Source organism: Prionailurus viverrinus, chromosome D2 (assembly GCF_022837055.1).
Source record: "Prionailurus viverrinus isolate Anna chromosome D2, UM_Priviv_1.0, whole genome shotgun sequence".
NCBI classification, from domain to species: Eukaryota; Metazoa; Chordata; class Mammalia; order Carnivora; family Felidae; genus Prionailurus; species Prionailurus viverrinus.
The window spans coordinates 16,651,061-16,664,333 of record NC_062571.1 but is presented as its reverse complement, the minus strand read 5'-3'; the positions used below and the strand labels follow the sequence as shown (position 1 = coordinate 16,664,333).

The 13,273-nt window shown below is 43.1% G+C and overlaps 1 protein-coding gene across 5 annotated transcripts in view; it reads left to right on the top strand.

The window, feature by feature from the left end:
* Positions 1–3,823: 3,823 nt before the first annotated feature.
* The window catches only part of DISC1 (DISC1 scaffold protein), a 355,839-nt gene continuing 346,389 nt past the window's right edge, over positions 3,824–13,273 (top strand). For all 5 annotated transcript variants that reach the window (XM_047825519.1, XM_047825520.1, XM_047825518.1 and 2 more), the window contains exon 1: positions 3,824–4,031. In XM_047825519.1, the coding sequence (XP_047681475.1) occupies positions 3,974–4,031 (58 nt within the window). In that variant the 5' untranslated portion in view covers positions 3,824–3,973. The remainder of the gene's footprint in view (positions 4,032–13,273) is intronic.

Sequence of the window (13,273 nt, the reverse complement as noted above, 5' to 3'; positions counted from 1 at the left end):
CCCTCTCTCTCTGCCCCTCCCCCGTTCATGCTCTGTCTCTCTCTGTCCCAAAAATAAAAAATTAAAAAAAAAAAAAAAGATAGATAGATAGATAGATAGATAGATAGAAAAGTTTAAGGAATTGGCTCAAGCAATTGTCAGGGCTGACAAGTCTGAAATCTGTAGGGCAGGTTGGCAGGCTGGAAACTCAGGCAGGATTTGAGGCTTTAATCTTGAGGCAGAATTTTTTCTTCTTAGTTTTTACTCTTAAGGACTTCAGCTGATTGGATGAGACACACTTATATTATCTAGGGTAATCCTCTTTACTTAAAGTCAGCTGACTATAGATGTTAACCACATCAACAAAAATACCTTCACAGAAACACCTAGATCAGTGTTTGATTAGATGGTTAACACATAGGAGGTACATCACAATCCACGTCTTAACAACTTAACACCCATACACGTCTCCTTAAACCATTATTAATTTCCAAATAAAGACACTAATATAGCACTTCCACGTAACCTGATATAATTGTCCTGAGTACAACCAAAAATACACTATCCTTTCCCTGAAAGAAGATGCAAAGTCCTGGGGTGATGCTCACTCTTCTTCATATATAACTTACGTATAACTTATGTGTTGTACTGTAAATTCGATTATTATTAATGCATCTTATGTTATAGGATAAGGGGATAAGGGAGGGGAGAAAACAAAGGTAAAGTATAAAATAATATATCAAATATCTTTGTTTTCTTTCCTTAATCCATGTTAAACATGGTCATTGCAGCACCCTCTTAAAATCTTTAATTGGTTGCATCTAAAGAAAAATTATATATATGTCTCTCTCTCTAGATATAGATATGGATATAGATACAGATATGGATATAGATACAGATACACACACACACACACACACACACATGCACACACTCACACATCTGGCCTCCCTGATGGAAAACTATATCTCTAAAACCGTAGACTGAAAGGCTTACGGAAATACATTAGGGTATCAAAAAACTAAATATTTAAACTTTGCTTTATGAGAAATATCTATTACATGTTAAATAAAATAGCTTAAATAGCTTAATTCCTTTGGAGTTCTTTTTAGGTTTTAACGAACTGTTTGACAGTTCTAGGTGATACAATGTTGATTATATATTGTACGTCATTAGATATAGGTATCACAGACAGATTATTTATGCTAATTGAACCCATAAACGATAATTTACTTTTTGAGGCAGTGCAGAGCTCATCAAAAAAAACTAAAATTAAGAAATGTTATGAAGGCCAGGGGTGCCTGGGTGGCCCAGTCACTTAAGTGTCTGACTCTTGATTTTGGCCCAGGTCATGATCTCACAGTTGTGAGATCAAGCCCCACTTCGGGCTCTGCCCTGACAGTGCACAGCCTACTTAGGATTCTCTCTCTCCGCCCTTCTCCTGCTCATGCTTGCTCTCTCTAAAAATAAACAAACAAACAAACGAAAAGAAATGTTAAGAAGGCCAAAGCTTTGGCAGAACTTAAGAAATTGGGGTATGTGGGGCACCTGGGTGGCTCAGTTGGTTAAGCATCTGACTTCAGCTCAGGTCACGATCTCTCAGTTCCTGAGTTCGAGCCCCGCATTGGGCTTGCTGCTGTCAGCGTGGAGCCTGCTTCAGATCCTCTGTTTTTCTCTCTCTGGCCCTCCCCCCTAAATAATTAAACATTAAAAAAAAGAAATTTGTGTATGAATTATGCTTATGTAGATTAAATTGATTATTTCCCAACAAATAACAAAAAAATAAACAGTCATTACAAAATAAGGAAGAAATTCTCACAATTACAGGCCTTGGTTCTGCAACTGGCCATAGCTGGTGTTTGTAACTACCTTCTTAAACTACCCTGTCTCTTTGCCTTTAGAAAACATCTCAGCTGGTCATGGTTCTTTGCCTGGTGGGGTCACTTAAACTTTCATTCTTAGGAGAGTCTTGGCCATTGGCAGCCTTGCCTGAATTGGGTTGTTATAGTTTTGCATTGACCTTAATCACAGGGCATGGTAATATTAAAAGATGCCCTAAGGGATCTCCTGTATTCCAGCCATAGCCTACCTTACCTCCACTGTGGAGTAACAGTCCAGTGTCCCCTTGGTAATCAGGATCAATTAGCCTAGCCAGCACTGTACCTCCCTTCTTTGCCTATTGATTCAGAGACATGAGGAGCCCAAAGTTTCCAGGTGGCTGTCTTAACTTCCAGTTAAATGGAATTGTTGTGTCTCTTGGTGGAAGCATTCCTTCCTTTGGAATGCCTCTAGGCCAGCAGAGCTTAATGTAGGAACAGGAAACAAAACTTTTTCTAGTGGATCGTTAGAGCTAAGAATGAGAAGTTCCATTCCACTTATACAGATCAAGGAAGAATTTAATAGACCTGCCATCTATTTGACCTCTAGGAACACCATGACTGACCACATCCACCTTACCTTTGGTGATCCATTGCCACCAGTGGCCCCTGCTGCCCCGGGATCCAGTTATCCCCATTGCATCGAAGGATCCCAGTACAGTGGCTGCAGCTGCCACCGTAATTTCTGGCCTACAGAGAAGGATGCTGGGTCACAAAGCTATTTATCAGAGCCCTAGTGAAAGGTGTGATCTCAGGACCCTCCCAGAGTGAGCAAGCAGGTCTTACATGATAATTTCACTCTAATAGTCCAGTCTCCCTGAGCTGATGGATGCTTCCTTTACCGTGTACCAGGACAAATCTGGCATTGCTGCCTTTAGCATTTAGTGTAGGTCGTCTCTTGGTCCATGTTTCAGCCAACGGACCAAACAAACTGTGAGAGCTCTTTTCTAATCTCTCAAACTAAATCATTGAATCCAGATCTCTGCCTAGTGGTCTGTATCATTAAATTCAGCCTGATCCAACTTTATGTTCCTTTCACCATTTCCCCACATCCTTAATATCCATGCTTGTATTCATTCTGTCCCCAGACACACCGACTTTCAAAGCACATCTATGTGTTTGCACCCACAAGGGTCTTATCTTTTGAAACACCTTGGCCCTAAAATTCTGCGATCTTCCCTTTCCACTAGAAATTCTTCCTGACACTTCTTCACACTTTCTTACCCCCCAAATTCTGCAACAGTTTTTTTTTTTTTATGCCAAGCCTCTGGCTCTTGGCATATGTATGTTATTTAGTTTTATATGCACGTGTTTATGTTCCCACCTGGAGGTCAGCTCCTTAAGGATAAGAACCATTTCTGGCAGGTGCTAGACGGGGTAGGGGTGGGGAAGGTGCCCCAGCAGCCTCCTTTAATGAACCAAACAGAAGGGGTGAAGGTCCGTCAGGGGGCCTAGAAGCTCCACATGCACCCCAGCCTTCCTCCTGCGCCGGCTGCCCAGCCTGGGGAGGGGCTCTGGGACCAGTGCACCACTGCCAGAAGATTCAGAAAGTTGGATTCACATTTCATTTTTGAGCAACTGCTCTCGCGTCTCTTTGCCGGTGTGACCTGACCTCTTCCAACCTTCTCCCCACCCTCACATCCCCTTTATGCCTTCCATCAACCCTTTGGTCACTTCCCTAATCGCGCGTCTGGGAGGCAGACTCCCCCCTCCCCCACCCAGAGGGCTGCCAGTCTCCTTTCTAGTACACCCGTTCCCCTCCCCGCACTTCCCCTCTCGGGTTCTCCCAGAAATGGGCGAGAGAGCGAGCGGCAAACTTTCAGAGGTCCCGGAGACAGGCTGTGCGCCGCCCGCCCCAGGCGCGCGGGAGTGTGTGTGTGTGTGTGTGTGTGTGTGTGTGTATGTGTGTGCCTGCGCGCGCGAGCGTGCGTCTGAGTGTGTAAGGGGCCGAGGCTGGAAAGGAAAGCGGCCGCCTCGCGGAGAAGGAAGGAGCCTCCCCCTTCCTCGTCGCCCCCCTCCCCACTTCCCGTCCAGCTTGCTGTCGCTTCCCCCTCCGCGGGCCTCGGGGCGCACGGAGCCTTCCCACGGCCGAGAAGCTGGAGGAGCCTGTGGGGTGCATGCTGGGCGGGGGACCCCAAGGCGCCCCGGCCGGTGGCGGCGGGGGCCACTGCACAGGTAGGGGCGCTGTCACCGCAGCCCGGGGGTTCCGAGGGATGGGGGTGGATGGGAGAAATCCAGGCGCGGAGGGCGCGTTCTGCCCCCTGGAAATCGTGTAGGTCTGGGGGTGTGCCTGTTACCATCTTGTGTGAAGTGCACCCCTTTCGAAGTGAGGGAAACCGAGGGCGCGTGGCGTGCCGGGGTAAGAGAGACGTGGGTCTGGGGTTTCCAGGTGCCTCCCCAAGGACTGTGTTGAGATCCCGGCCAGCGGCAGTTTTTGAAACTGCGCTTGTAGGACCCGCCCCGCTAGGCGGGTCCCGGTGGCAGGGGAAGGAGTCAAAGGCTTGGGGTTGGGATCAATGCGGAGACCCTCACACTCGCCCTAGTCCTGAGGCTCAGCTGAATCTCGGGTTCCACCCCATCGGAGACCTGGGAGGAGGAGATTGGGGGTGGGATATGGAACATAGTGCTGGCACTTCCCCAAGGGTCTGCTCTGCAAACAATTTCACCTCCCACTTCCGACTTGGTAACAGGAACGCCCAAAGCCCGACTCTGGAGACACCGCTGCATTTCCAGCGGCCGTAGCACGGGTCACGCTGTCGATTCTCAGTGTTGACACTGAGGCCCTTAAAAGTGGATTGTTGCTTTCCAAGAATGACAGGACTTCTCCCACAATCCCACTCTTAAAATGTATGCAAGGGAATCTGAGACTTTCGGAGGGGAATAGGTTCGGAGTCCGGGAGCGCTGGGTTGTGCCCTTGCTGCACCAGAAGAGGGCCCAGTAACTTTAGACACATCCCTTAACATCTTGGAGCCTTGGTTTTCTCCTATGTAAAAGGGAACGTTACAAACCTTCAAAATGTGTGCTCAGTTAGACAGATGAGATTTGGGTAATATCAGAGTCCTAAGAGCAGGAAGTGGGAGACAATCTGCCTCCATCTGAATCCTGGACTTAGTCATACCTCAGTTTCCCCATTTATAAAGTGGGGGCAGTGTCAGTGCCTACCTCATAGGGTTGTCATGGGGTTTAATTGTGGCGGTGGGTGTGAAGCACCTAGTCCAGAGCCCGAGATACACAGTAAGGTCCAAATAACCCTGAGTTCCTATTTTTACCTAAAGCCTAAAATAATTTGGCGTGGTGTGGAAATACCAGTTGGATTTGATTCAGGTATAAATAGCAGAGTGTTTTAAAAGACACTTAATTTTATTATATTCAGACATGGCACCTGAAGTCTTTTGAAGTTTAGCTGTGAATCTGTGTCACTGATCACGAAGAGCCTGGATCTGGTCTCTGAGCTCGGTAACCTTGGGCCTCAGTTTCCTCATCTGTTCACAAAAAAGACTAAAGAAAAGAAACATGGGGACAGTAATTACCGCTTTTTGTACTGATAGAGCTTCCTGAAGATCAAATGAGGTAGAAGATCTGAAAGTGCCTTGAAGAGTATGAGTCACTAAGCAAATCCAAGACGTCACTGCTACCAGCAGGGATTAATAACATCTGCAATTTTTTAGAGCCCCCAATGTGTCAGGCAACTCTCTTAGGAATTCCTTTGATGAAATCTGCCCTAAACCTTTGTGAGGTAGGTATTTATAATCTTCATTTCCCCTGCATAAAGCTGAGGTCAGGGTTATCCTGCTTCTTTCGCAAAGTCACATAGCAGGTAAGGGTAAAGACAGGATTAGAATCTTAGTGTGGGTGCTTCTCACACATGTGTTCTGAACCACTGGCCAAACTGAAGTTGTCGATGTAAGCTGTGGTTCAGAGTAGACCTATGTTACATTAGAGGAGATAATATATCCTAACATATTTATAGATTCTAAAATATGAGTGAGGGTGCTTGGCTGGCTCAGTCAGTAGAGCATATGGCTCTTGATCTCAGGGTTGTGAGTTTGAGCCCCAGGTTGGGCACAGAGATTACTACATACATATATACGTGTATATACATATGTACATACATATATACATATATATGTGAATTGTTAATTCTGGTAGATGAGACTTTGAAATAATCTTAATTCTTCTTGCACAAATAATGAAAATCTGCAGAGAAGAAAGGTATTAAAATCTTGAAAGGACATATCTCAAGAATTTATTGCAAATATTAGACTAAATGACCTTTGAATTAATGTTTTATTTTAACCTTTAAATTTGCCAGAACTTGTAAGGTGGTATCATGGTTACCTTGCAAGGCTGGGACCTAGGATATTTCTGCAGGGACTTTGCTACTCATCTGAGATGCTCCCCCTGGAGGGAAATGGACCTTTATTATTAATATTATTATTATTATTATTTTTTATTGTTTAAATATAATTTATTTTCAGATTGGTTTCTATACAACACCCAGTGCTCATCCCAACAAGTGTCCTCTTGCATGCCCATCACCCACTTCCCCCTCTCCCCGACCAAAATGGGCCTTTAGAGAAAGTCTGCATCCCTGAGGGAGAGTGAATGCCAGGCCTCTATGCTGCAGAAACAATTCCAAATTCATTTATTTCCTAAATGAAGTTTCTCTTATTCTTCCCCCCCCACCCCCCCCCCCCCCACCCCCAAAGCAACACATGCTCATTACAGGAAGCACAGAAAACTACAAATAAGAGAAAGAACATTACAAATCACTATAGTCCCGGGGCACCGGGGTGGCTCCGTTGGTTAAGCATCCAGCTTCACCTCAGGTCATGATCTCACAGTTTGTGGGTTTGAGCCCCACATCAGGCTTCACGCTGATAGTGTGGAGTCTGCTTGGGATTCTCTCTCCCTCTCTCTCTGCCCCTCCTCCACTCATGCTTTCTCTCTCTCTTAAAAATAAATAAACTTAAAAAAAAATCACTATAATCCTATCAATGCAGGCAAATAGCTTGACATCTCTGTTCTTGTAATCCATTTCTGTGCTATGTTCATCAATTTATATCTTTAAAAAATGGGATGCAAACTATTATTGTTTTGTTGAATGACAAAAATAATGCTTGCTCATTGCTTAAATATCAAGACATTAATTTGGGAAACAAGCCAGCATTTGTGATGTGCATTATAACTTTTTCTTTAAAAAAATCTTAAAATTTTGATTGGAAAAGGATTAGAGATGGAGTTGTTGATGTTTGAGTTTTATTGTGGTTTTGGTCAAAGTTTGATGAAAGACCTTCAGAGCAAAAAGAGGGTACAGTGGTGATCTTTAAATAATAACATCTAAAGCCCAGCATAGAACAAAGTTTTTGAGTATTAAAATAGCTAACATTTTAGATTAGGGTGATTGGAATTAGTATCATTGCTTTGATAACGATGATAATAATTCAGTTTATATGCTGGGTTCTTATGCAGAGCAAACAAAGAGCACTGCTTCCAGAGATGTCTTTGGCAGCCACTCTGGGGGTAGGGATGGTCCCCTTGGCACAGCCTGGGCCACTTGCGGCCAGTCATTTTTCAACCAGCACCATTTAGTAATGTAAGACTTTTAGCCTTTGGGAGTCTTTATGCTGTTTGTTCTTGACGTTAATGACTTTGTGGTAAAAATTCCTTAGTGAATGCCTTCTGTGCAACAATCATGCAATTTAATGGTCAGATGCTTTGACCATCCTGAATCCATTTTTCTGTTGAAATCAGTTTACCAGCTGCATATTTGAGCACAGACTTTGCAATCAGTTTAATTTTTCACAGCAAGTGGAAGGGGGAAAGAACTGTGGCTGACCAATGGATATTATTTCTATTTGGCTTTGGAAGGCAGTCAGGAGCCCCCATGCTGTGCTCAGCGGCTGACTTGACCACCGGTTTGGCCCCACCCTTCTTCCTTTTGGCCACTTGCCTACTGTCATGGCTCAGAAATGGATGGTAGAGATTGTGGGGCTTCCTGTAATCATTACGGGCATTGATCATCAAGTGTTACAAACAGAATCACAGAACTTATTGCTGGATGAAACTTCAAAAGATGATTTGGTTAAGCCTCTTGAGTTCTGGCAGGTGAGGCATTGAGAAGTGCATTTACCAAGTGTGGGTGCTGAGAACAATCTCTTTGGTCAATATAATGTAGTTGTAAGTGCAGGAGACCTGTTCACAAATGAAGTAACTGAAATAAATAGGCCTAGATCATCTTTCCCTTGTCAAATTCAGGTTCGTTTCCCAGCCACATCGCCTTGTGTTCATCCATTTAAAATACATGGAAATATTCTACTTGCTCAACTTCAACATTTACCTGTCATGGTAGGACTTTTTCCCTTTACTTGCAGATCGGGTTAAACTCTCAGAGAAATGCAATTAAAACAGTAAACTCCTTGAGGTGCAGGATAGCAGTCTCTGAGGATAAGTCAGTCTGAGAGTACTGACAGTCTGAGTGACAGTAGAGGTCAGAGTCTGACCTGCTTAGTTTATAGGCAGAAAAGGTGAGAAATGGGAGATGAGTGAGTATTCGAATCTAGGTCCTCTCATCGTACTCAGAGCTGTTTTCATTAAGCCTTGCTTCACTCCATAGTTCCTTATTTATTTAGGAATAGGCTGCCTTGGAAAGCAGTGAGTTGGTTTTTTTGCCACCAGTAGCATTTAAGTTGGTGTTGGCTGATTCTGTGGTTGACTATAGTGGGCGAGTCTGCATGGAGGGAGGAAGGCTGGATTGGGTGAGACTTGTAGGAATCCTTATAGCTCTAGGATTCTGTGGTTTTCGTCCTGGAGAATTTGAGCTACTATGTGAATTTCCTATTCCTTTCTCATTGGGGTTTTACATTTTGAACCACCAACCCTCACTGCCCCCCCCCCCCACCCCCGCTCCCTCCCAGATGGCCCTATATGGAGACGAATTGCTTTCATAGACTGAAAGGTAATATATCTCAAGTTTAATGAGTGAATTGTGTCCTGAATATGGGACCTGAGTTTAAATTTAATTTTGTGGCGTGCACACCAACTTAACTTTTTCATATCTGTTGTCTTCTAATTTGTGAGTGGATTGATAAGATGATTTGGCATAATTATTAGGCTTGATTTTTGACACAGGAGAATGTATGTGTTTTGCATTTACAAATGAAGGCATGCCTCATCTTACGCAAGCACTGATAGAAAAAGGTGGGCTATTTTACAGGGGTCAAATGAGAAAAGAAGTAAACATAGAGATAAGTTGGGGTTCTCCTGTTTCTAATACACTGGACAGTTAGAACTGCAAAAGCTGTTTTGGGATTGCAAATCCTCTGATAAAAAAAAGTTTATTTCAGCACAGTTCTTAATATTTCCCCAATGCTTTTCTTGATAGCCACAGGCCAGGCATAGTGAAATATGAGACAGCTGTCCTTGGGTGTAGATAATCTGCATCCGATTCAAACAGTAGACTTGGAGGCCTTAAATTACCTGGACTTTTTAAACTGAGATATAATTGACATACATTATGTTAGTTTCAAATGTACAACATAATGATTTGATATTTGTGTATATTGTGAAATGATTGCCAAAATAAGTCTAGTTAACATCCTTCACCACACATAGTTACAAAATTTTTTTTTTTGTGATGAGAACTTTTGAGATCTGCTTTGAAGATCGTGTAAGATCTACCTTGACTGTCAATCCTTTTGTTTCCCTTGGACTGCTTATAGAATTCTAGAGACATTAATTTATGCATTTATTCATTCCATTGTATTTATTTGTCCATGCAAGAATATTTATTTGGCATGTACTCTACACATAGCACTGTGGCATGCACAGCAGGCTGTTTAAAGATGTATTAGGTTATCCTCACCGACCATCCAGTCTAGAGGAAAGATGTAGCAAAGCCTGCTGTTTTTTCCAAGTGTTGTAAGGTGACACTTATTGGTTAACAACACTCCTAGGATGCTTCTTGGGAAGGTGTCTCAGGGCTTCCCTATATCTTCCTGGTCTTGACACTTGATTGTATTGGGATTTCTTTGCTCCGTTAAGTCCTTCCAGCCCCACGCTGCTGCCACGATAATCTTCCCAAAGCACAGATCTGATTAGGTTACTGTTACTCTGTGCAAAGACTCATTGTCCCACAAGCAAATTCTTACCGTTCTTCACATTCCTTGCGAGGCCTTCCATAAACTGACCCCTAAATCCCTAAAACTGATACTCTGGCTCTTTTATTGCACACGTTATTCTGCCCAGCAAGAATATTATGGAATCTGTCCGCTCCCCCACCTCCCCCACCCCCCAATCTCTACACATCAAAATGTTATCACTCATTTAAGATCTAGCCAGTAAAACTTCTCAGCCTTCCCTGGTCCTCCAGAGTCATCCACTCCTTCCCTTTTTTTCTGTTAAAGTTTGTTATGTATTTAAGCTGCTTTTCTGACTTTAGCGTAAACTCCTTTAGCTCAAGGGGGCAGTCTGGTTTATTGGTTTACTTCCTTACCCCCTCATCTGTGTACCACTCTCACTGAATTGAATTAAACTCTTTATTATAGTTTACATGCACTAATCCAGTGTGTAGATTAACCACACCTGTTATTTTTATGTCTTTCAAAAGCAATCAAGGGTTTTAAAAGTTCAGTTCAAATGTTTATTGAGATACACAAACCACATTGCCAGGAGCCATTATAGCAGTTTAAGGTAAGAAAAAAATGTAGAGTCTGCCCATGCCCTTGAGGAGTTTACAGTTCAGTGGAGAAAAGAGAATTCGTTCTTAGGAAATTTCTGGATGTTGTTTTATCAGAATGATTGGGCACATTGGGATACACCGAAATCATTAAGAGTAACGAGCACCCAGTAGATACCCAGGGAATGTTGTGCAGGGTGGATAGATGGATGGATGGAGGGAGGAATGTAGGAGGAATCCTTTAATTTATAGTTTATCAATTGCAGTCTTTATTCCTAGATATACTAATTTTTTAAATGTTTTTAAAAATGTTAATTTATTTTTGAGAGAGAGAGAGAGAGAGAGCAGGGGAGGGGCAGGGGGAGAAAGAGAGAGACAAAGAATCCAAAGCAGGGTCTGAACCATCAATGCAGAGCCCAATGTGGGGCTCGAACCCACGAACTGTGAGATCATGAGCTGAGCTGAAGTCAGATGCTTAACTGATTGAGCCACCCAGGCGCCCCACTCCTAGGTATAATAATTTTGAAGATAATTTACTCAAGTATTGATTCTCATGCTTGTATATAAAATGTGCTACTCTTCATCTAGGAAGAGGTATCCTAGTTCTCCATCTGTAGAAACTGCATTAATCCCCTGGCTGTGGTGTTGTGTTTGTCTAATTTCATTGACTTTCTCCTCTCAGGCAGCTCTGTCATGAGGACACGTGTTTTCCAGGCTGGGGGAGGCCTCCAGCTGTCTGGGGACCGTGATGAAGGGGAGTGTCTCACACTGATGCAACACTCATGATCTCATCCTCTACCCAGACAGCCAGTTGGCCTTGGGGGTTGTGGAATGAGTTCTGAACTATTTCCCAATCATGCGGCTTTTGTGTGTCTTTCTTTACTTGACTTAAATAGTACTTTGATTGGAAAAATGGACAAATTCTATCATTTTAATCCAACTGTTATATTTTCCTCTTTGATTTGGGATTATCTGACACATTTATTCAAATATTGTTTTAGAATTTTTTTTTGAAAAGCATAAGGGATATATATGAAAAGTATTGATATTGTATATGAAAAAGTATTGATATTGTCTCATTTTTCCCATTTTGCTGAGGTAGACTAGGGCTCAGTGGAAATAAAGTGAGATATTCCAAGGGAGTTGCTTTACCTTAGGCTAATCTTGGGATGAATTCATATTGACACTGCCTTTAAATTTTTATTCTGCTTTTTAATGAGGAAAAGATCCCCTCCCTCACTTTTAAACAATATTCAACTCAAATTTGGAGACTGCCTTTTCCAATAAAATGAATAATTATTAATCATTACAGAGCTGGGGAAGGGGTGAGTCAGCCACAAATTTAGTATAGAGAAACACACTCTTTTGGACATGCCTTTGCATTAGTCTGGGCTGAATTTGTTGAGGGCAGGCCAGGCCAGGCCAGGCCAAGTCTTATTTATCTTCTTAGCATTTCTATTTGACCCGAAGTAGGAATAAAGGTTTATTGAGTGGCGTTGGTTTAAAGTAACCTGTGTAATACAGCCCCCAGGGTTGCAGGAGAATTGTTTCTTAACCAGTGGTGGCTCCTGCCATGCTACACGGAGAGGCTTAGGCAGTGGCTGCATTAGAAAGGAGATGGTAGTGTACTTGTTTTAAAGTTGTTTTATATGCAAGCCCACTCTTTAGACAGACTGCATGTTCTAGATCAATACAAGTGGGGACAATTTCTAAAGGTGCTTTCATTCACACATTTCATAAGAGAAGAATGTCAGTTGCCCATACCAAAGCACATTGCCATGACTTTAATTTGGAGTGGCTGTAAAAGACTGTGAAGCATGTGGGGGGCTGCAGCAACCCCAAGTCAACTCTTGGTGCTCCCACTGCTCCCAGCACCACCTACGTTCTGTTGCTCATGACGTTCATCACTTACTGTGATATATTGTGAATTCCTGAAGCATCGGACAAATGCATCTCCTCACGGAAAGGGCAGAGATGCATTGCCAAGACAAATTTCATTTAAATTGTGATGAAAATACTTCAAGTTACTCGTTGTGTTGTGGAAAAGTGATGGTTAGCCATGTTTGGTCAGGAGGCCGGATGGGAGTCGGACCCTGGGCAAGTCCCTTAATCTCTCTGGATCTCAGTGTCTTCTCTTGTGGAAACAACGGGAATGAGATCAGCCCTCAGTGTAGAATTGTGGTAAAATCCTTCATATAAAAGCTCATCACAATCTATAATATTTTTGTGTAAAGAATTGCTTTTATTATAAACTTGCTGATACTGTCCCTAAGGTCAGTCCTTCCTTTAATCTCAGTTTGCCTTATAGCTTGTTCCTCACATCCCAGTCTGGGTCCCTGATCCCTTAACTAAATCACATTAGTGTTTCTGTGGCAAACTAGCTGCTTGTTCCCAGGACTCAGTGGAATAAATAAAGGCCCTTGATTGCTTTGCATCTGTGCACACGAGGTTTGCCACCCTACGAGATCGAGCTCGGTGAAGTCAGATGTCTGCAAGACAAAGGAGAGGAAGCCTGTGGTTCTCAGACGGACACTTCTGGGTTCTGGAATTCTAGATGATGCATCACGAACTTGTACTTAATAGTTGTTGTCGTTTTGCTTCCTCTTTCCCGGCCCCCCGCCTCTCTTTTCTTCCTCCTCCATTTTCAATTCTTAGCCTCAGCTACTGTTGGGTTGTCTCTACTGAGCCAGGCTGCTGATAAGCCATGACCAAGCCCAGCACTGTACAAGGAGTGAGCAG